General features: G+C 44.0%; 1 protein-coding gene across 1 annotated transcript in view; it reads right to left on the bottom strand.

Annotated features, from left to right (window-relative positions):
• The window catches only part of NUFIP2 (nuclear FMR1 interacting protein 2), a 133,800-nt gene that overhangs the window by 22,885 nt on the left and 90,535 nt on the right, over positions 1 to 20,380 (bottom strand). The window contains exons 3-4 of the mRNA XM_511374.9: positions 14,730 to 15,545; positions 6,924 to 8,648 (exon numbers count right to left, since the gene is read on the bottom strand). Of these exons, the coding sequence (XP_511374.4) occupies positions 6,924 to 8,648; positions 14,730 to 15,006 (2,002 nt within the window). The 5' untranslated portion in view covers positions 15,007 to 15,545. The remainder of the gene's footprint in view (positions 1 to 6,923; positions 8,649 to 14,729; positions 15,546 to 20,380) is intronic.

Raw genomic sequence — 20,380 nt, 5'->3', positions numbered from 1 at the left:
CACACATTAATAAGCTTATTAGAAAGACAGCTGTGATGTCAAATAGGCATTCAGGAAGCAATTGCAATGAAATGCAGTAAACGTGAAAATACTTATTCACATTGTGTTTAGAAGAGAAAATTTAATATTCAGATCCTTCTCTGAACAATGTCCAAACTGTACACCTAGTCCCTGTCAATTTTATGGATTAATCATAATTTGTCTCTTCATATCCTGTTTCCCAAATCTTGTTATGTAATCTTATCTGTTCCCTTATGCCCTTTCCCAATCTAAAAGCTTTTTAAAAATTTTTTTTAAAAATTCAGATCATTTACATGGTTGAAAATACAAAGCAGAAGACCTTTATTATACCTCTGCCTGCACTATTCCAAGAAACTGATCTTCTAGTCAACAGAAAAATGGCTTCCAGTCTACCCAAATTGGTGCCATATTAATCTACCTCAACACAGATCTGTAAGTAATTGCTTAATACCAACTGTTGTATGTTTTTGAGACAGGGTCTCACTCTGTTGCACAACCTTGAGTGCAATAGCACGTTTATGGCTCACTGCATCTTTGACCTCCTGGGCTTGGTGATATCCTCCATCTCAGCCTCCACATGCCACCATGCCCAGCTAACGCTTAAAATTTTTTTGTAGAAATCAGGACTTGCTATGTTGCCCAGGCTGATCTCAAACTCCTGAGCTCAAGTGATTTTCCTGCCTCACTTCAAAAATGCTAGGATTATAGGCAAGAGCCACAGTACCCAGACTTTTTATTTTCATTTTTTGAGGTGAAGTCTTGCTGTGTCTCCTAGGCTGGATAGAGTGCAGTGGTGTGATCTCAGCCCACTGCAACTTCCACCTCCCAGATTCAAGCGATTCTCCCACCTCAGCCTCCCAATTAGCGGAGACTACAGGCCTGCACCACTATGCCTGGCTAATTTTTGTATTTTCATAGAGATGGGGTTTCGTCATGTTGGCCAGGTTGGTCTCAAACTCCTGACCTCAGGTGATCCACCCGCCTCGGCCTCCCAACGTGCTGGGATTACAAGTGTGAGCCATGTCTGGCCCCAGCCTATTTTTAAATGAATATTCCAAAATGTCAGCATTTCAAATGCTTCATATCCTTCAGTGCCATAACAGCCATGTAAGACAGATCAACCCAGTTTAAATTGGCACTGTGACCAAACACACAACTCGTATCAATTATTATTTCCAAAGACTTGGCTTCAAATGACTTTCAACCATTTCAAAATCAAAAGTTTACTTCAAAAAGTTAGGATCTAGTGTTCAAAGCTTTTAAAGTCAAGTCAAAGAGAGGCTTGCTAAGCATTCTGAGATAACTACTTTTAAGAAGGTACAGTTATATGTCCCAGGTATGTACACTAAGAGCCATCACAAGCTAAGCATGGTGGCTCATGCCTGTAATCCCAATACTTAAGGAGGCTGAAGCAGAAGGATCACTTGAGGGCAGGAATTCCAGACCAGCCCAGACAACATGGGTGGCAGCGCAAACCTATGGTCCCAGCTACACAGGAGGCTGAGGCGGGAGGATTCCTTAAGCCCAGGAGTTCAAGGGTGCAGTGAGCTAGGATCATACCACTGCATTCCAGCCTGAGTCACAGGGTGAGACCCTGTCTCTTAAAAAAGAGCCATCACAGCCAGGTGTGGTGGCTCATGCCTGTAATCCCAGCACTTTTGGAGGCGGAGGTGGGCGGAGAACTTGAGGTCAAGAGTTCAAGACCAGTCTGGCCAACATGGCGAAACCCCGTCTCTACTAAAAATACAAAAAAATTAGCCGGGCACGGTGGTACATGCCTGTAATCCCAATTACTCGGGAGGCTGAGGCAGAATCGCTTGAACCCAGGAGGCAGAGGTTGCAGCGAGCTAAGATCGCACCATTGTACTCCATCCTGGGTGACAGAGTGAGGCTCCGTCTCCAAAAAAAAAAAAAGGAAAAGAAAAGTTAGGACAGGCATGGTGGCCCACACCTGTAATCCTAGCACTTTGGGAGGCTGAGGCAGGAGGATCCCTTGAGGCCAGGAGTTCAAGACCAGCCTGGGTAAAATACACAGACACCGTCACTATATGTATATATACATATATAAAAAATACAAGAATTGGCTGGGCAGCCGGGCACGGTGGCTCATGCCTGTAATCCCAGCTACTAAGGAGGCTGAGGCAGGAGAAATCACTTGAACCTGAGAGGCGGAGGTTGCAGTGAGCCGAGATCACGCCACTGCACGCCAGCCAGGGCGACAGTGTGAGACTCCATCTCAAAAAAATAAAAATAAAAAAATTAGCTGGGCATTGCGGTGCACACCTGTGGTCCCAGCTACTCAGGAGGCTGAGGCAGGAGGATCACTTGAGCCCAGGAGCTCAAGGCTACAGTGAGCTATGACCACACCATTGTACTCCAGCCTCAACAACACAGCAACACCCTGTCTCAAAAAAAGAGAAAAGTTAATGGCATAACATATTATATAAAAAGCTAAAAGATCCCAGGCATGGTGGCATACACCTGTAGTACTAGCTACTCAGGAGGCTGAGGAAGGAGGAGAGCTTGAGCCCAGTTCCAGGCTGCAATGAGCTACGATAGTGCCACTGCACTCCAGCCTGGGTGACAATGAGATCCTGTCTCTTTAAAAAAAAAAAAAAAAAAAAAAAAAAAAAACAGCTAAAAGGAAAATCCCAAGAATTAGAATCCACACAAATCCCGCCCCCCCCCCCCTTTTTTTTAGAAGGAGCCTTGCTCTGTCCTCCAGGCTGGAGTGCAGTGGCACGATCTCAGCTCACTGCAACCTCCACCTCCCGGGTTCACGCCATTCTCCTGCCTCAGCCTCCCAAGTAGCTGGGACTACAGGCGCCTGCTACCACGCCCAGCTAATTTTTTGTATTTTTAGTAGAGATGGGGTTTCACTGTGTTAGCCAGGATGGCCTCGATCTCCTGACCTCGTGATCCACCCTCCTTGGCCTCCCAAAGTGCTGGGATTACAGGCGTGAGCCACCGCACCCAGCACAAATCCCCTTTTTATGCTCTATTGTATCTTTACTTCATACCCTCAATTGTACTTAACACTCAAATTTTTAAAAATCCATAGTACGCTTAAGGTTCCAAGTAATTGCTTAATCTAAAAACTTCCTGTATAAAAAAAAACCCTTGCCAGAAGCTGCCGCCATGCACTTGGACTTCCCAGCCGCCAAAACCTTGAGTCAAATAAACACCTTTCTTTGTTGGGTGCAGTGGCTCACACCTGTAATCCCAGCACTTTGGGAGGCCAAGGCAGGTGGCTCACGAGGTCAGGAGACCAGCCTGACCAACACGGTAAAACCCTGTCTCTACTAAAAATACAAAATTAGCCAGGCATGGTGGCGTGCACCTGTAATCCCAGCTACTCAGGAGGCTGAGGCAGGAGAATCGCTTGAACCCAGGGGGCGGAGGTTGCAGTGAGCCAAGACTGTGACACTGCACTCCAGCCTGGGCGACAGAGCAAGACCCCATCTCAAAAAAAAAAAAAACCACCAAAAAACAAAATAAAAACACCTTTCTTTATATAAGTTAAATAAATAGTGCACCATTCTTAAAGAAGTGATATAACGCACTCTCTTACCCACTATTTCCAAATTAAGTTGCTGAAGAGCTTATTTTTGAAGTCAGGAGAAACACAGAGAACTTCCAATTCTAAGCCCAACTTCAACTACTCACTTAGAGATTACTACTGAATATCTGAAAACTACACTAAAGCACAAAGAAAATAATACAGATGTTCTTAAAGGATATTCCAGTAGCCCAACTGATTATTACTTCTTTTAGAGTTAACTTTAAAAAAAAAAAAAAAGCCTTCACTTATAAAAGATCTTCAAATATAATTCAAGTAAAGAAAAATGAGTGGCCAATGGACCACTAATGGACCAATCAACATTTGGCAGGAATTCAAAGAACTTGCTACTCTGGAACCCAATTGAACTGAGTATTATTTATTGTTCTAGAGGGGTAAAAATTTTGATGCCAATCTGATTAATTTCCAATCATGTCCAAATACAAAACTCAAGATGACACTTTACCTACAGAAAATTTTTTCATTAATACCAGCAAAACTAAATATAACTGCACCCATATAGGGGTATTCAGCTTATATAAATACCACTGATTTCATATTCAGCTAGCCCATGGATAGGGAAAATGCATAAAGAGTAAATTCAGGTTAACATTCCAATTTAAAAATGGCCTGCAATTCCACATAATAGAAATTGTACATAAGAACTATTAACCAGTTACCTAATGGAACATATCCTACACATTTTGTTGTTTTGTTTTGAGACAGGGTCTCACTCTGTTGCCCAGGCCTGAGTGCAGTGGTGCAAACATAGCTCACTGCAGACCGGGATCTCCCAGGGACAAGTGATCCTCCCTCCTAAGCCTCCCAAGCAGCTGGGACTACACATTGTTGCCCAGGCTGGTCTCAAATTCCTGAGCTCAAGTGATCCTCCCACTTCGGCCTCCCAAAGTGCTGGGATTACAGGCATGACCCACCACACTGGGCCTCCCAGAATATTTTGGAGGTGGTAAGAGAACACAACACAACCAGATACCCTCTCAGGCTCACACAATGATCGCCAGTGCAAAATACTTCGGTAAACATTTTCCAGTAATAGTCTCTAGAGGGCAGACGGCACAGAAAACAATACCAAAAAACTCAACTCTCCTGGCAGAGGTTAACTAATGTATAACACATGTCTTAAAAAACGAAGCATTTATCTTTTTGCCCTAACATTGCTAAAAACAACCAACTCCTGTATTTACCTCCAAAGAGCAGAGCTGGAGAATAAGTGAAATCAGGTAAATGTTATCTGTGAGGATTCCTAAACTTCCATTAAGCAATTCTACTACTTCCATTTTTAAGGAAGTAAAATGATATTAAAAGGACATCTATTTATTATACTCAATGTCCTCCAGCTTGCAGATAAGGAAACGTATGCAGACTAGGAAATTTGCTTAGAAGTCACATAAATCGCTTTGTTATTCATCCCTGAGGCAGTATTTCTTCCAGAGAGAATATGGTAATTACCCAATTCCCACAATCTGGTATGGTCCCCTTTCCCTGCAATTGTAAGTCACTGCCTAAATGAGCCACTGTTAAAATGGGAATGTGCACTATGTATTAAGTGTGTACATGCATGCATGGAGCATACATTTCTGTTAGAGAAAGGAGGAAGAGGTAGGAAAGATGGGAAGACTGAAACCCACTGTTCTCAAAAGCAAAAGGATATAAACATCATTGTTAAACCTCATTATTTGCTCTAAGGATTTAGATTACAGTTATGCCATACAGCGAATTTTTCTTTAAGACACAAACAAACCACATTCTAAGAAAGTGATTAACATGAGGCCTGGCACGGTGGCTCACACCTGTAATCCCAGCACTTTGGGAGACCCAGGCGGGTGGATCACCTGAGGTCAGGAGTTTGAGACCAGCCTGGCCAACACGGTGAAACCTCATCTCTACTAAAAATACAAAAATTAGCCAGGCGTGGTGGTGGGCACCTGTAATCCCAGCTACGTGGGAGGCTGAGGCAGGAGAATCACTTGAACCCGGGAGGCGGAGGTTGCAGTGGGTCAAGATTGCGCCACTGCACTCCAGCCTGGGTGACAAGAGTAAGACTCCATCTCAAAAAAAAAAAAAAAAGAAAAGAAAGTTATTAGCGTGAAACTTGAAAGATACCTGGTTCCCTTTAAACTTGGGCTTTAGGGCTATGAAAAGGAGAATCCCAAGAGCCTGGTCTCAACTATGCTAATCATACTTGACACTGTAATTTGTCTAACTTATTTTCCAGTTACAAACTGGCATCCATTACTCCAAGACTTATCAGACTCCTCTTCAAAAACAGTGCTTCTACTCATTTTAATCAAATTAGAACTATTAAATGAGCTCACTATTAAAGACGCATATGATATAAAAAGCAAAGGAGAGGCTGGGCGCCGTGGCTCACACCTGTAATCACAGCACTTTGGGAAGCAGAGGCGGGCGGATCACGAGGTCAGAAGTTTGAGATCAGCCTGGCCAACACGGTGAAACCCGTCTCTACTGAAAATACAAAAATTAGCTGGGCGTGGTGGCGCATGGCTGTAATCCCAGCTACTCGGGAGGCTGAGGCAGGAGAATCACTTGAACCCAGGAGGCGGAGGTTGCAGTGAGCCAAGATCACACCACTGCACTCCAGCCTGGGTGAGAGAGTGAGACTCTGTCTCAAAAACAAATAAACAAATGGGTGTGGTGGCTCACACCTGTAATCCCAGCACTTTGGGAGGCCGTGGGTGGATCACAAGGTCAAGAGATCAAGACCATCCTGGCCAACATGGTGAAACCCCGTCTCTACTAAAAATACAAAAATTAGCCAGGCATGGTGGTGCGTGCCTGTAATCTCAGCTACTCAGGAGGCTGAGGCAGGAGAATCACTTGAACCTGGGAGGTGGAGGTTGCAGTGGGCCGGGATTACGCCACTGCACTCCAGCCTGGCAAGAGAGTGAGACTCCATCTCGAAGAAAAGAAACACAAAACAAAACAAAAAGGCGAAGACAAAAAAGCCAAGGAAGGAGAACATATGTTCAATAAAATTTTTTTTCAAGCACTCAGTCAAGAGAAAATATAACATCAATACCTTTAAGCAAGTTCTCCTCACTTCTGTTCTTTGAACCAGGTAGGTCAATTATGTTTGTATTTTTAAAAATCCTTTTAAGTTGGAAAAGTGAACATTTCTTCTAAATTTTAATCATACTAGTTCCAAGGACCCTGAATTAGTTTGACACCAGCTGCTTATCCACATTGTCATTCTCTTAAAATACTCTTAATATGAACAACTAATTCTCTTAAAATTCTCTTAATATAAACAGTATACTAAATTGGCCAATAAAAATCTTTGTATAGGAAACAAATGAGTTACCTTTAGTGTGATATACAATAGCAGCCCTCAGGTCAAAAGAACCCCAGCTATCATTCCTTTCTAGGCCTCTCTGGTATCTCTGTTCTTTGGCAGAGCCTAACAAAGTGTTCGTAGGAGAGGCCAGAGGATTTTGACTTTCTATCTCGTAGTCCTTTGAGAGAAACACTAAAGCACCTTGACTACTGGTGTCTGCTTTCTGCAGGTCACCTATATGACTGGGTTCCAAGGATAAGGCTCCACTCTCACTAGTAGTCCCAGATTTTAGAATGCTACCCAGAACTTGAGGACTAGTCCGTTTCTCCAGCTCGTAAGCCTTGGGAAACACAGGATGCTCAGTTCCTGAGGGAATTATTTCAGCACCCTGTGAAACCAAAGTAGCAGGATATTCTCCTTGAAATGTCACCTCCATCACTTTATGCTCTGATGACTTCCCAATAACAGTCTCAGGGCCAGCACTGGGCTCATTTATAAATGATAAACCCCACTGATTCTGGAAGATATCCCCCAGGTTTTGCTGATCTGTCTGAGAGGGCAGATCCACTTGTGCTGTGCTCAACAGCATAGTTTGCATATTTGAAGGATAGATAAAAAGGCTAGTCTTAATTTGTTCAACAGCTGCTGAAGTTAGACTCATGTCCTGGAGAACTGAATCTGTCCCAGAAGAGATGGGTGTTAGAGTATTAGCAGCAGTAGTTAGCAGTGGCTGACCCCCTGGAGGATAAACATTTCCATCAGTCCCTGCTAAAACAGGCCCATTAGAAAAGTTGGCAGAAGTAACAGATTTCAGCGCTGACATAGGGACCTGGGATAAGCGACTTGATGATTGAGTCTGAGTTTCCCCGGTAGATGATGAAGATGATGAAGATGAAGTTGGTGACACAGAAGAGTTCTGTATAGTTTTGTTGAGGTTTTCCTTAACTTTGCTTGCATAACTTATTTTAGGAACTATTTTAGCACTGCTATTGTCCACTGGAAAAACTGGGGGTGGTTTAAATAGGGTCCACGAGTCCTCTTTGGAGGCAACAGCTGAAGCATGCTTTCCTTTGGGCCGATCATCAAACTTTTTGCTGCTCACACCAGGTTTACCATCTGAGCTTTTCCGAAGCATATCACCCACAGCAGGTTTTCCTCGACTTGTTCCTCCAGGCCCAGTTTCATACTTCCAAATGGGCTTTGAACCATCTACTCGATTTCCCTTTTGTTCACTATAGTCAGGCTTGAAAGTTTCAAGTCCCTGTTTTAAGGTTGGGACACTGGTCTCTTGTTGCATTATTTTGTCCTGCACTATATTAAGGTTTTCACAACCCTTGGCACTATTGCGCCTAGCTTTCCTTTTTTTAGGAGTTGTATATCCACTCTCAGATCCACTACCATCATTATCTGCTCCTTTACCCATATAACCATTAGTAATATAACCAGAATTATTTGTTACCACACCATTTGGAATTGGTATAGTATCAGACTTATCTACAGACTGATTCTCTCCAGATTTATTTTCATAAGACTTCCCATTCTTTTTGTCCATACTGTTTTTCTGAATGAAATTCTTGGTTTTAATTCCTGCTTTCCCAAAGGTGTTGGCCTTTACAGTCTGCTTCAGGCTAGTGTCTACAACTTGCTGGTTGCCATTGAGGACCCTGGAAATAGGGTTGGTGGCTTCATCAGAACTCAGGTTCTTTAAAGGTATTTCTCTTTCTCCAGCATTACCGTTTAGTTCACCATAGCCTAGGGGAGGGAAAAAAAAGGATTAAAAAAAAATCACAACATGTAAATTACACTAATACCTAACATTTAAGAACTATTTACTGTATGCTAGACACTATGCTATGAGCTGTAGCTTTATATTATTTCACATCTCTATGAGAAGACACCTGTCAGCCCCATTTTACAGACTAGGAAATGCAACCTACTGCTAAGCAAAGCAAGAGGTAGAACTCAGCAAAGATTCAAACCAAAGTCTGAGGCCAGAGAAGACAAGACCTCTTAAGCAGTATGCCAAATACCTCTCATCTAACAGAATCAATCTACCCATCACTCTCACAAGGCTGTTATAAAATTTTCTTTTTTCAAGACGGAGTCTCACTCTGTCGCCCAGGCTGGAGTGCAGTGGCGCTATCTCCGCTCACTGTAAGCTCCACCTCCCGGGCTCACGCCATTCTCCTGCCTCAGCCTCCAGAGTAGCTGGGACTACAGGCGCCCACCACCATGCTCGGCTAATTCTTTTTGTATTTTTAGTAGAGACAGGATTTCACCATGTTAGCCAGGATGGTCTCGATCTCCTGACCTCGTGATCCGCCCGTCTCGGCCTCTCGAAGTGCTAGGATTACAGGCGTGAGCCACACGCCCGGCCTAAAATTTTCTTTACAATTCAGAGCAGAGATGCCCTCTGGGCAAAAATCAAGTTTTATTGAAACAGTAATTATTACAAGGAAATTAAAGACTTCATTTCTACAAAACCATAAATAGCTGGTAGTCACTATCAGCAGTTTCCAAGGCATCTATCAGACAAATATCTAACACTTGTCAACTTTTTCTAAAGTATTCTTAAATTTCATTTTGACATTTCCCAGATATTGGATATTGTTAATACGTGAAACCAAAATATCTATGTACCAATGTTTCCAACCTTTATAAAACATACTTTCTTCATTTTACATTTAGATAAACAGACTTTAAGAGAGATGAAGTAAATTGCCCAAGTCAAAGTGACAGAACTGGAAATCTGACCTCCAGTCTATCTGCAATCCATGGTTTCCTATCACTATGTAATACTGCCTTGACTCAAAAGATGCAATGAGAAAATATTTACTAACAAAACTACAATAAAAAGCATCCAATTTTTTAGTGTTATGGTATTCAGGTTTAATTAAAAGTCTTCAACTGCCAGTGGATCATGTCTGTAAACATAGCACTTTGGGAGGCCAAGGCAGGCAGACTGCTGGAGTTCAAGACCAGCCTGGGCAACATGGAGAAACCCTGTCTCTACTACAAATACAAAAATTAGCTGTGCGTGGGGCATGTGCCTATACTCCCAGCTGGGGGAGCTGAGGGAGGAGGATAGCTTGAACCCAGGAGGTCGAGGCTGCAGTGAACATGCACTGAGATGGCACAACTGCCTTCTAGCTTGAGTGACAAAGTGAGACCCTCTTTCAAGAAGAAAAGAAAAAAAAACCTTCAACTACCATAAAAAGTCAATTCTATTATAGGTGATTCAAATAGTTTTCCACTGTAACAAAATGGTGCTATTAGTTATCTACCTTTTTATGAAATGTTCACAAAAGCATCTTGAGGTCAAGTCATTAGAAACAGATATACAAGGCCGGGTGCAGTGGCTAATGCCTATAATCCCAGCACTTTGGGAGGCCAAGGTGGGTGGATCATTTGAGGTCAGGAGTTCAGGACCAGCCTGACCAACATGGTGAAACCCCGTCTCTACTAAAAATACAAAATTGGCCAGGCATGGTGGTGCACGCCTGTAATCCCAGCTACTTGGGAGGCTGAGGCAGGAGAATGGCTTGAATCCGGGAGGCAGAGGTTGCAGTGAGCCCACACTGGGCCACTGCACCCCAGCCTGGGCAACAAGAGCAAAATTCCACTTCCAAAAAAAAGAAAAAAAAAGAAAAAAGAAAGATACACAATAGAAGGACACTCCACACACACATTTAAGGCAGCAGGAAGTGAGGAGTCTAATAGGAATACTGCCATTTTTATAAGTCTGAGAACCATTGTTCCAAAATAAATTAATGTAGAAGTCTATTAGATTCACAACAGGACTTACTCATTCTACATTAGAAAAAAAAGTACAAATACTAAAACTGAATAAAGGCATTTTCTTCTCCTGTATTAAAGTAACCCAAGAAAACATACTCAATGCATAATCATTCCTAAAACAGACTGGCACAAAACTTGTACCACGAGAGAATACATCTTATAACAGTTATTTTTTTTCTTTTTTTGAGACAGATTCTCGCTCTGTGGCCCAGGTTGAAGTGCAGTGATGTGATCCCAGCTCACCACAACCTCCACCTCCCAGATTCTCCTGACTCAGCCTCCCGAGTAGCTGGGATTACAGGCATGCACCACGATGCCCAGTTCCGCCATGTTGGCCTGGCTGGTTTCGAACTCCTGACCTCAAGTGATCTGCCCGCCTGGGCCTCCCAAAGTGCTGGGATTACAGGTGAGAGCCACCACACCGGCCTCCTAGATTTCTTAGAACTCTTAAGAGTTCTTAGATTCCACAGGGTTACATTTTTAAAATTTTTTTGGCTGCTGGAAAAGCTATGATAGCCAATCAAATCAAATTTTTGGTGGCACAATTTTAACTATGAAACAGGAAGAAAGAGATTATTGCTTAGGATGTTTTCTAAAAGCTTTTTTCCTCAGAAAAATCCCAGGCACAGTGGCTCACATCTGTAATCCCAGCACTTTAGGATCCCAGGCAGGTGGATCACTTGAGGTCAGGAGTTTGAGACCAGTCCGGCCAACATGGTGAAGTCCTATCTCTACTAAAAAAAAGAAAAAAAAAAATCAGCTGGGCGTGGTAGCATATGCCTGTAATCCCAGCTGAGACAGGAGAGTCGCTTGAATCCAGGAGGCAGAGGTTGCAGTGAGCCGAGATCATGCCACTGCACTGCACTCCAGCCTGGGCCACAGAGTAAGGCTGTGTCTCAAAAAAAAAAAAAAAAAAAAAAAAAAAAAAAAAAAGAAAGAAAAGCATAAAGTTCCTAAATAAAGGCTCTTCTCATCATTTTTAACAGATATAACTTTATCTCCTTACCTAACTCTGGATAAGACCTACCTGTATCATTTAATATGCTAACAGGTTAAACAAAGGTTTGTATCCTTGGGCCCATTAGTCACAACTTTTCAGATTTCAATTAAAGATGAGCAATCTGAAATAGCAAAAAATCCAATCTCCAAACTGAGCTGAACCAAAGCTAACAAGAATAATTCTTCCTAAGATTACTAGTATGTAGCGACTCAGATACTGGAAATCACCAAACAATGAAAAAACGGCTTAGAAGCCACTGTGCTCCCACCCGCAAGTTTTAATAACAAAAAAAAAAAAAAAAGAAAAGAAAATCTTGTTTAACTACATAAAGTTTTTCTCATGACAACCTTGTTGATATGTATGAAGTATGCTGGAAAGAAATTTTCTTTTTAAATAGTAGATATTTAAGAAAAATGTAAACATTATAGAATAAATTTAAGAAATTAAAGGATTCCTAGCGCTTTATTTAGGGCTGCTTATACTAACCCTACTTCCAAAAGACTCAGCAAAACTTGAGTCCTGATACATCTAGCTTTTCAATTAGAAACAAATTACTCAACACATTTGGCCTTCTCTTGCGCCCTCTTCTGGATTAAAAAAAACTGTTCCTCTTTAGGTTTGTGAGCAATGGATTACCAAAGCCTACCTCAACATGTTACAGATAAATTTCAAAAATATTGTAATGTTTTCTTAGTTATTAGCATTATGCATGTCAAAGCAACAGTACTGTGACCAAATCATACACTCGCCCCAAATTGTTTACATTCTGTCAAAACTGCTAATTCCAGTTTCCTCCTCTTTATCCACCCCTTCCAAGATAAGAAATATTTGGAGGAATACCACCTTGAATGGTTCAGGGGTTGCTTCTACATGTAGAGAGAAGTCTGGCAAGAGTATATTAACCTGACCGATGAGATACAATTTTTCAATCTCAACAGTAATATTGCCTTATGCAGCCATAATATGGTAGTATTTTCTCATCTTTTGAACAAGATCTAATGCTAAAAAATCTAGTTATACAGTCCCTAACAGTTTTTAAACTGTTCCAAATCTTTAGGATTAAAACACCTAACTCGTGCGTATGTGTTCACTTCTATTGCATACTATCGGGTCCCTACGAAGTCCCAAAATGGAAAATCTGACATTCTAATTTCAGTCTTCAAGTTACAATCTGCAATAAAAAAGCACTTAGTATTTCTCCAGCTCTCAACAATTCCTTCTATCAAATTTGATACGCTGGGTTTAACATACGCTTTCTTACGCTTCATTTCTCTTCGATTTATAAAGAGCCCTTATTTTTTAAAATCTGCGTGGGTTATAAACTTTTAAACTCACTTCTCGTGAAATACTTTCTTACATGACTTTTACCCTCAATTTCTCGTTTATTAAGATTAGTTTGGGGATCAATATCGATTTTAAAATACGAAAAACACCTTTCTTTTTAACACGGAGAGAAGCCTCATCCGAGGCAAGATGGTAGTAGTCTAACCTCATGGATGAGCCACTTGGGTTCACCCTTAAGGACAAGAAAGAGGGGTCAAAAAGCTCGCACTCTTCCCCACCCTAACATTTTTTAAAATCCCTCACCTCAAAGACACTACCCAAGCTCAGAAGGTAAGTGCTGGGTCGGGAGGGGAATGGAACAAGGTTTTTGGATTTTTTTTTTTTTTTTGGTAGAAAATGAGCTGCTAGAAGGAAAAGGCCCAAGTGAAAGCCTCAGAGGCGGAGTCGTGAGCGAACCTGGCAGGAGACGAGGTTCCTGTGGCAGAGAAACTCGTGACCGGGGAGCTGGGTTCCCGCTGGGTACCCCACCCGGCCTCAGGCACCGCCTCTACCCAAAATGAATCCCCCCGCCGCCCCCCCAGGCCTCCTGCCCCTAGGAGCGCCGCGGCCGCCGCCCGCGGCCTCCTTCCCTCTCAGCTCCGCTTCGAGGCCGGCTCCCCGCCCCGACTGCCCGCGCCTCCCGCCGCACCCGGGAGCGGGAAACGCGGCCGCTGGCGCGCGGGGCCCTGCGCAGGCCGCTCCCCTCGTGGCCGCTTCCCTCCCCCACCCCAACCGCCCCCGCCCCTCACCCCAGGGACCCGCCCGGGGCCGCGCGCCGCCACCGGGTTACACAACCCCGGCCGGCGACGGGGGGAGGGGCGGCCGCGGTGCGGGGGGCGCCGGCGCCCCCGCAGTGCAGGGGGCGAGGCTGCGGCCGGTGGTGATCCCGGGTCACCCGGCTCCGCCGCCCCGTGTGGCCCTCGACACCCTTCCCCCTCCGCTCCTCAGTGGGCCGGAATCGGTGACAGGAATCGGCTTCCAACATGGCGGACAGGAAGCGGCCCCGCGAGGAGGAGAGAACATTCCAGCCGCGCCGGCTCTGGGGGGAGCGGGCGCGGGGCGCCGGCCTCGGGAGGAGCCGCGGGACAAGACTGCGGGGTCCGGCGCCCAAAAAGGGCGTTTAGTGGTGGAAATGACCCGTGAGATGAGGGGTCCCAACAGCCCCCCCCACCGAGACGGGGAGCCCCAAGGCCACAGGTGGGCTTGGGGTGGCGGGTGAGGGGCACTTCCTCAACTCACCCTACCTACCCACTCCTCGCCGCCTGCAAAAGGGTCTCGCGACACCATCCGAGTCGGGATTCGCTAGGCCTTCCTGAGTTACACCTCGAGGGATTTTTTGGGGGGGGTAAGTTTACCCCATCTCAGGGCCCCCAAATTGAGGTAACTCCAGGGACGCAGGGAGGTGAATGGGAAAAGAATAATGAGATTGGACTTGCAAGGCCGACCCAGCAGGTCTCCCTTCAGCCGGGGCCGGGGCCAGGAAGGTCACGCTGGCCTGGCTGGGCCTCTCCCATGCTGGAGGGAAGGAGAGGGCGCTGCAAACCCCATTGCTCAGCCCGAGCTCTAGAATGAAAGGGGCATCCCCAGAGCCGGAGGGGACACACACACACACACACCCCGACCCCGTCCGCGCTTTTCGGATCCAGCCCCACCCCCATCTCTCCTGTCCTCCACCCCCAACCCCCTTCCCCCACCCGTCCTCCCTCCCAGACCTGTTTTCTTCTTCGGCGTTTCCTGGTGCTGCTGGAGGGTGTGTTTCTGCTCATGTTTCAGCGGCTTTGGCTGGGCCTTGGGGCTGCCCTCGGCTCCATGCTGCAGGTATTGGTGAGGCTGCTGGTGATGATGGTGGTGGTGGTGGTTGTGGCTGTGGTTGTAGAAATAATAATGGTGGTGGTGGTGCGGCTGCTGCTGCTGCTGCTGAGGGTGATGGTGCGGATGGTGGTGGCTGTGATGGTGCTGAGGCTGTGGCTGGCCGGGCTTCTCCTCCATTGAAAGCGGCTGGGACTCCCTGGCTGAGGCTGCGGGCTGCTGCACCGTCAGGATCTGAGACTGCTTCTCAGGGCTCACTCAGTATATCTGAGCGCGTCTCGCCAGCGCACTGGTTAACCGAGCGATTCTGCGAGATTGGCAGCCGCACTCCAACAATCAGGAGCCACGTTGTGCCGCAAGCCCCGCCCCCAGCTCAAATCCTCTTTCCTTCCCCTTCGCCGCTGCCGCCTGGCCAACGCCACTTACCCTGTGCAACCTCACAGGGCCGGGCCTTCAACGTCAGCACTATGGCTCTCTCTTCTGTCGCTTTCTCTCCTTCACCACGCAGTCTGTGAACAGCACTTTCTACACTCCTCGCCGGCAAGCAGGCTCGTGTCGAGGGTAGCAGATTCCACTGGCGATTCCACTGGCGCTGTGAGCCATCTGCTGGCTTTGCACCTCTTAGAATCTGGTGTTTTTTTGTTTTTTGTTTTGTTTTGTTTTTAATCCTTTTCCGGGTAACCAGAAAGGGAAGCTCAATTCCCTTAACCCCGAGACCACTAAAGGGGCAATACAAAAAGAGGAAATAAATACATTTTTAAGCATACAAGAGCTTCACAATCCAGTAGATCATTTTGTATTCTGGATTCATTTTGCTTTGTATTCATATGCTAATCTCTTCCTTTCCACGAAGGGATTATAGGGTTCCACAATGGGGTATCTGTGTAATTTTCTAAAAGGGCACAAAGGGTTTAAATCATTGTTTCTTTGTAGTTGGAGGCAAGGGAGAGCAGGAGGAATGAAAATTTACACTGAAGGTTTTTTTTTTTTTTAATTAAACTCTGCAGGTGAGGTCAACTGTGGAACCAAAATAGGTTTTAGAATCAGAAGTTTCAAGAGCAAAGGAAGGGGAGAAAGAGCACTTAAAAGTTATTAGGTGGGGTGTTTTTTTTTTTTTTTTTTGGCACTTATGGAAAAATTGAAATTAAAAGAAATATTCTGTAGCGTTTTGTAGTGTAGATTTAACTTATCCTGCATTACCACATCACAGTATATGATTTTCAAAAGCAAATGTTAGAGCCATGATAGTGATTACTCAGGAAGGAAGAGGGTTGTGATGGGGAGGGACACAGGTTACTCTGATAATATTTCATTTTGGGGGCTAGGTGGTGATTACATATATTTGCTTAGTAATTATTTGTTAAACTGAATATACAGGTAAAATGCACTTTTCCCAATGTATGTTATAGATTGGGGGATTTTTTTAATTGTAAAATATTCATAATATAAAATTTACCATCTTAATATTAAGTGTATGGTTCAGGTGCATTAGGTACATTCGTATTGTTGTAGAACCATGACCATCATCTATCTCCAGAACTTTTTCATCATTCCAAACTGAAACTTCATACCCAATAAAAATAAATGTCCTTTCCCTCCTCCTTCCATCCCTTGATAACCACTGTTCTGTTTTCTGTCTCTACGAACTTGACTATTCTGGGTACCTCATATAAGTGGGATTGTACTGTATTTGTCTTTTTGTGACTAGCTTTTTTGCATAATGTCTTCAGAGTAGCATACATCAGAATTTCCCTCTTTTTTAAGGCTGACTAATATTCCATTATATGTATATACCACATTTTGTTCATTCACTCAGCAACGGACATATGGACTGTTTCCTCAATGTATGTTACGTTTTTGAATTTTTAAAATGTGGCTTGAATTCCTACAACAGGACAACATTAAAGGAACAAGAAGCTTGAAAGCAAAAAGTTTATGCTATGAAATTAATGAATGTCAATGCAAAAGCTTATTTAAAACATAAAAGCTGGTTTCCAATAACAAATGTCATTGAATCCTGAAAACCATGACCAAATTTTGGCATGTTCTATACAGTAAGGATTTGTGTTGCCTTGCTAAATTTTATTTTATTTTATTTTGAGATGGAGTTTTGTCCTTGTTGCCCAGGCTGGAGTGCAATGGCATCATCTCAGCCCACCGCAACCTCTGCCTCCCGGGTTCAAGCAATTCTCCTGCCTCAGCCTCCTGAGTAGCTGGGATTACAGGCATGTGCCACTGTGCCAGGCTAATTTTGTATTTTTAATAGAGATGGGGTTTCTCCATGTTGGCCAGGCTGGTCTCGAACTCCTGATCTCAGGTGACCTGCCCACCTCAGCCTCCCAAAGTGCTGGGATTCATGAGCCACCAGGCCCAGCCAGCTTTGCTAAATTTTAAAGAAAAACCTCTTTGGGGGTAACTTTACCCAATTTTGAGAATGAAAACCCTAATAATATCATATCACAATAAGTCTTTACCATTGAATAATATTCTGCCACGTTCCCAATTATTAAAGAAAAAACAGGTCAGGTGTGGTGGCTCACACCTGTAATCCCAACGCTTTGGGAGACCATGGCAGATCAGTTGACCCAGCAATTCGAGACCAGCCTGGGCAACATACAGAGACTCTCTCTCTGCAAAAATTTTTAAAAATTAGCCTGGCATGGTGGTGTGTGCCTGTAGTTGGGAGGCTGAGATGGGAGGATCACTTGAGCCCTCAAGGTGGAGGCTGCAGTAAGCTGTGATTGTGCCACTGTACTCCAGTCTGGGCAACAGAGCGAGACCCTGTCTCAAAAAAAAAAAAGAAGAAGAAAGAAAGAAAAGTATATATACAATTTAAGATTATGTTGGTATTTTTTGTTGACTTAGACATTTAGTTGGAAGGCTTGAATTTCTGAGTTCCAACTTCCCTGTCTAGGTTTTCTACATTATACCTGCAGGCAAACCAAAAGCACTCATTCTGTATTTCTGATTTATCACACTTTTGCCTGCCTTAGCTTTTCACTTACAGTTGTACTGACTGAGTTTAATAAACTAAATCTTATTCTCAGATGCTGTAGTTACTATGAATGTTGCCTTAGTAGTATGCAGTAGTATGGAGAAAGGCTTATGATATAATGTAAGAAAAAAAGCAGAATAGTACATTCTTGTATACATTAGAATCATAATCTTGAACACGAATTTTAAAAATAAGAATGGAAATACAACAGTAAAACACAGACCTTTTTTCTTCTTGATTTTTCTGAAGTTGTTTTATATAAAATATAATTGGGATTTGCCATGAATGTGAAATATTCCATTATAATAATGCCCTTAGCCGGGCGTGGTGGCACACTCCTGTAATCCCAGCACTTTGGGAGGCCAAGGCAGGCGGATCACGAGGTCAGGAGATCGAGACCATCCTGGCCAACATGGTGAAACCCCGTCTCTACTAAAAATACAAAAACTAGCTGGGCACGGTGGCACATGCCTGTAATCCCAGCTACTCGGGAGGCTGAGGCAGGAGAATCGCTTGAACCAGGGAGTCGTCGGAGGTTGCAGTGAGCCGAGATTGTGCCACTGCACTCCAGCCTGGAGACAGAGCGAGACTCCGTCTCAAAATAATAATAATAGTAATAATGCCCTAATACTAAACTTTTGGTGAGAAGAAAATAACTGGGTCTACTTATTTCAAGCATGTTTTTATAAAACGGAATCTGCATTAATGAAGAAAACACAAGAAGGGAATATAGCATAAGTCTGATGAAATTATAGGTGCTTCTTTTTTTCTTTTCTCTGTTTTCCAAATGTTCTGTAGTAGTTGTTACTTTTCATATACATTTTTTTTTTCTTTTTTGAGATGGGCCTCACTGTGTTGCCCAAGCTGGAGTGCAGTGGTGCCATCACGGCTCGCTGCAGCCTTGACCTTCCTAGCTCAGGTGATCCTCCCACCTCAGCCTCCCAAGCTGGGACTACAGGCACATGGCACCATGCCTGGATGATTTTGGGGTGTTTTTTTGTTCTGTGTTTTGTTTTGTTTTGTTTTTGAGACACAGTCACGTTCTCTCACCCAGCCTGGAATCCAGTGGCGCAGTCTCGGCTCACTGCAACCTCTGCCTCTGAGGTTCAAGTGATTTTCCTGCCTCAGCCTCCCAAGTAGCTGGGATTATAGTCATGAGCCACCGCACCTGGCCTTGTGGAAATTTTAAAAGTAATCTATTTTTGTATTTTTTTATTTTTCCCCAAAGATCTCACAAAGTCAATTTTTTTCTTCAATTTCTGCTGACCAGAATCTAGAAGTCATTAGAAATTTCTGCTTTTTTTTTTTTTTCTTTGAGACGGAGTTTCGCTCTATCGCCAGGCTGGAGTGCCGTGGCACATCTCAGCTCACTACAAACTTTGCCTCCTGGGTTCAAGCGATTCTCCTGTCTCAGGCTTCCAAGTAGCTGGGACTACAGGTGCACGCCACCATACCCAGCTAATTTTTGTATTTTTAGTAGAGACGGGGTTTCACCATTTTGGCCAGGATAGTCTCCATCTCTTGACCTCATGATCTGCCCACCTTGGCCTCCCAAAATGCTGGGATTACAGACGTGAGCCAGTGCGGCCGGCTACATTTTTTTTTTCTTAATGAGAGTTCCCCAAAACCTGGATTCACCTCTACTTATGATCATTTCAGAATTCGACTTAGAAGTATTGTAATTGCAGTAAGTACTTTAAAGGATTATATTTCATAACAATACGGAAGAATGTGGGCACCAGTAACTCAAGTACAAAAAGCAAAGCAACAAATTATATGTATGTAGTATGACTGCATATAAAATATAAATTCAGGCTTGGTGCGTTGGCTTAGGCCTGTAATTCCAGGATTTTGGGAGACTGAGGCGGGCGGATCACTTGAGGTCAGGGCTCGAGACCAGCCTGGCCAACATGGTGAAACCCCGTCTCTACTAAAAATACACAAATTAGCCGGGCATGGTGGCGGGTACCTGTAATCCCAGCTACTCAGGAGGCTGAAGCAGGAGATTGCTTGAACCCAGGAGGCAGAGGTTGCAGTGAGCCGAGATCATGCAATTGCACTCCATCCTGGGTAACAAAAGCGAAACTCCATATAATAATTATATGTATATATATAATTTCAGCCAGGCACGGTGGGTCGTGCCTGTAATCCCAGCATTTTGGGAGGCTAAGGTGGGTGGATCACTTGAGCCCAGGAGTTGGTGACCAGCCTGGGCAACATGGCAAAAACCCATCTCTAAAAAATGCAAAAAATTAACTGGGTGTGGTGGCATGTGCCTGTGGTCCCAGCTACTTGAGAGACTGTGGTGGGAAGATCACCTGAGCCCAGAAGGTCAAGGCTGCAGTGACCCATGATTGCACCACTGCACTGCACTCCAGCTTGGGTGTCTCAAAATATATACATATGTATTTTTTATTTATTTTTTAAAGTAATGAATATATATATATATATTTTTAAGGACCATGAGAGAATTTGAAAAATGAAAGCAATTTTTTTTTTTTTTTTGAGAGGGAGTCTCGCTTTGTCGCCCAGGCTGGAGTGAAATGGTGCAATCTCGGC

This window comes from Pan troglodytes, chromosome 19 (assembly GCF_028858775.2).
Source record: "Pan troglodytes isolate AG18354 chromosome 19, NHGRI_mPanTro3-v2.0_pri, whole genome shotgun sequence".
In the NCBI taxonomy this organism is placed as follows: domain Eukaryota; kingdom Metazoa; phylum Chordata; class Mammalia; order Primates; family Hominidae; genus Pan; species Pan troglodytes.
This window is presented reverse-complemented; position numbering and strand designations above follow the sequence as displayed.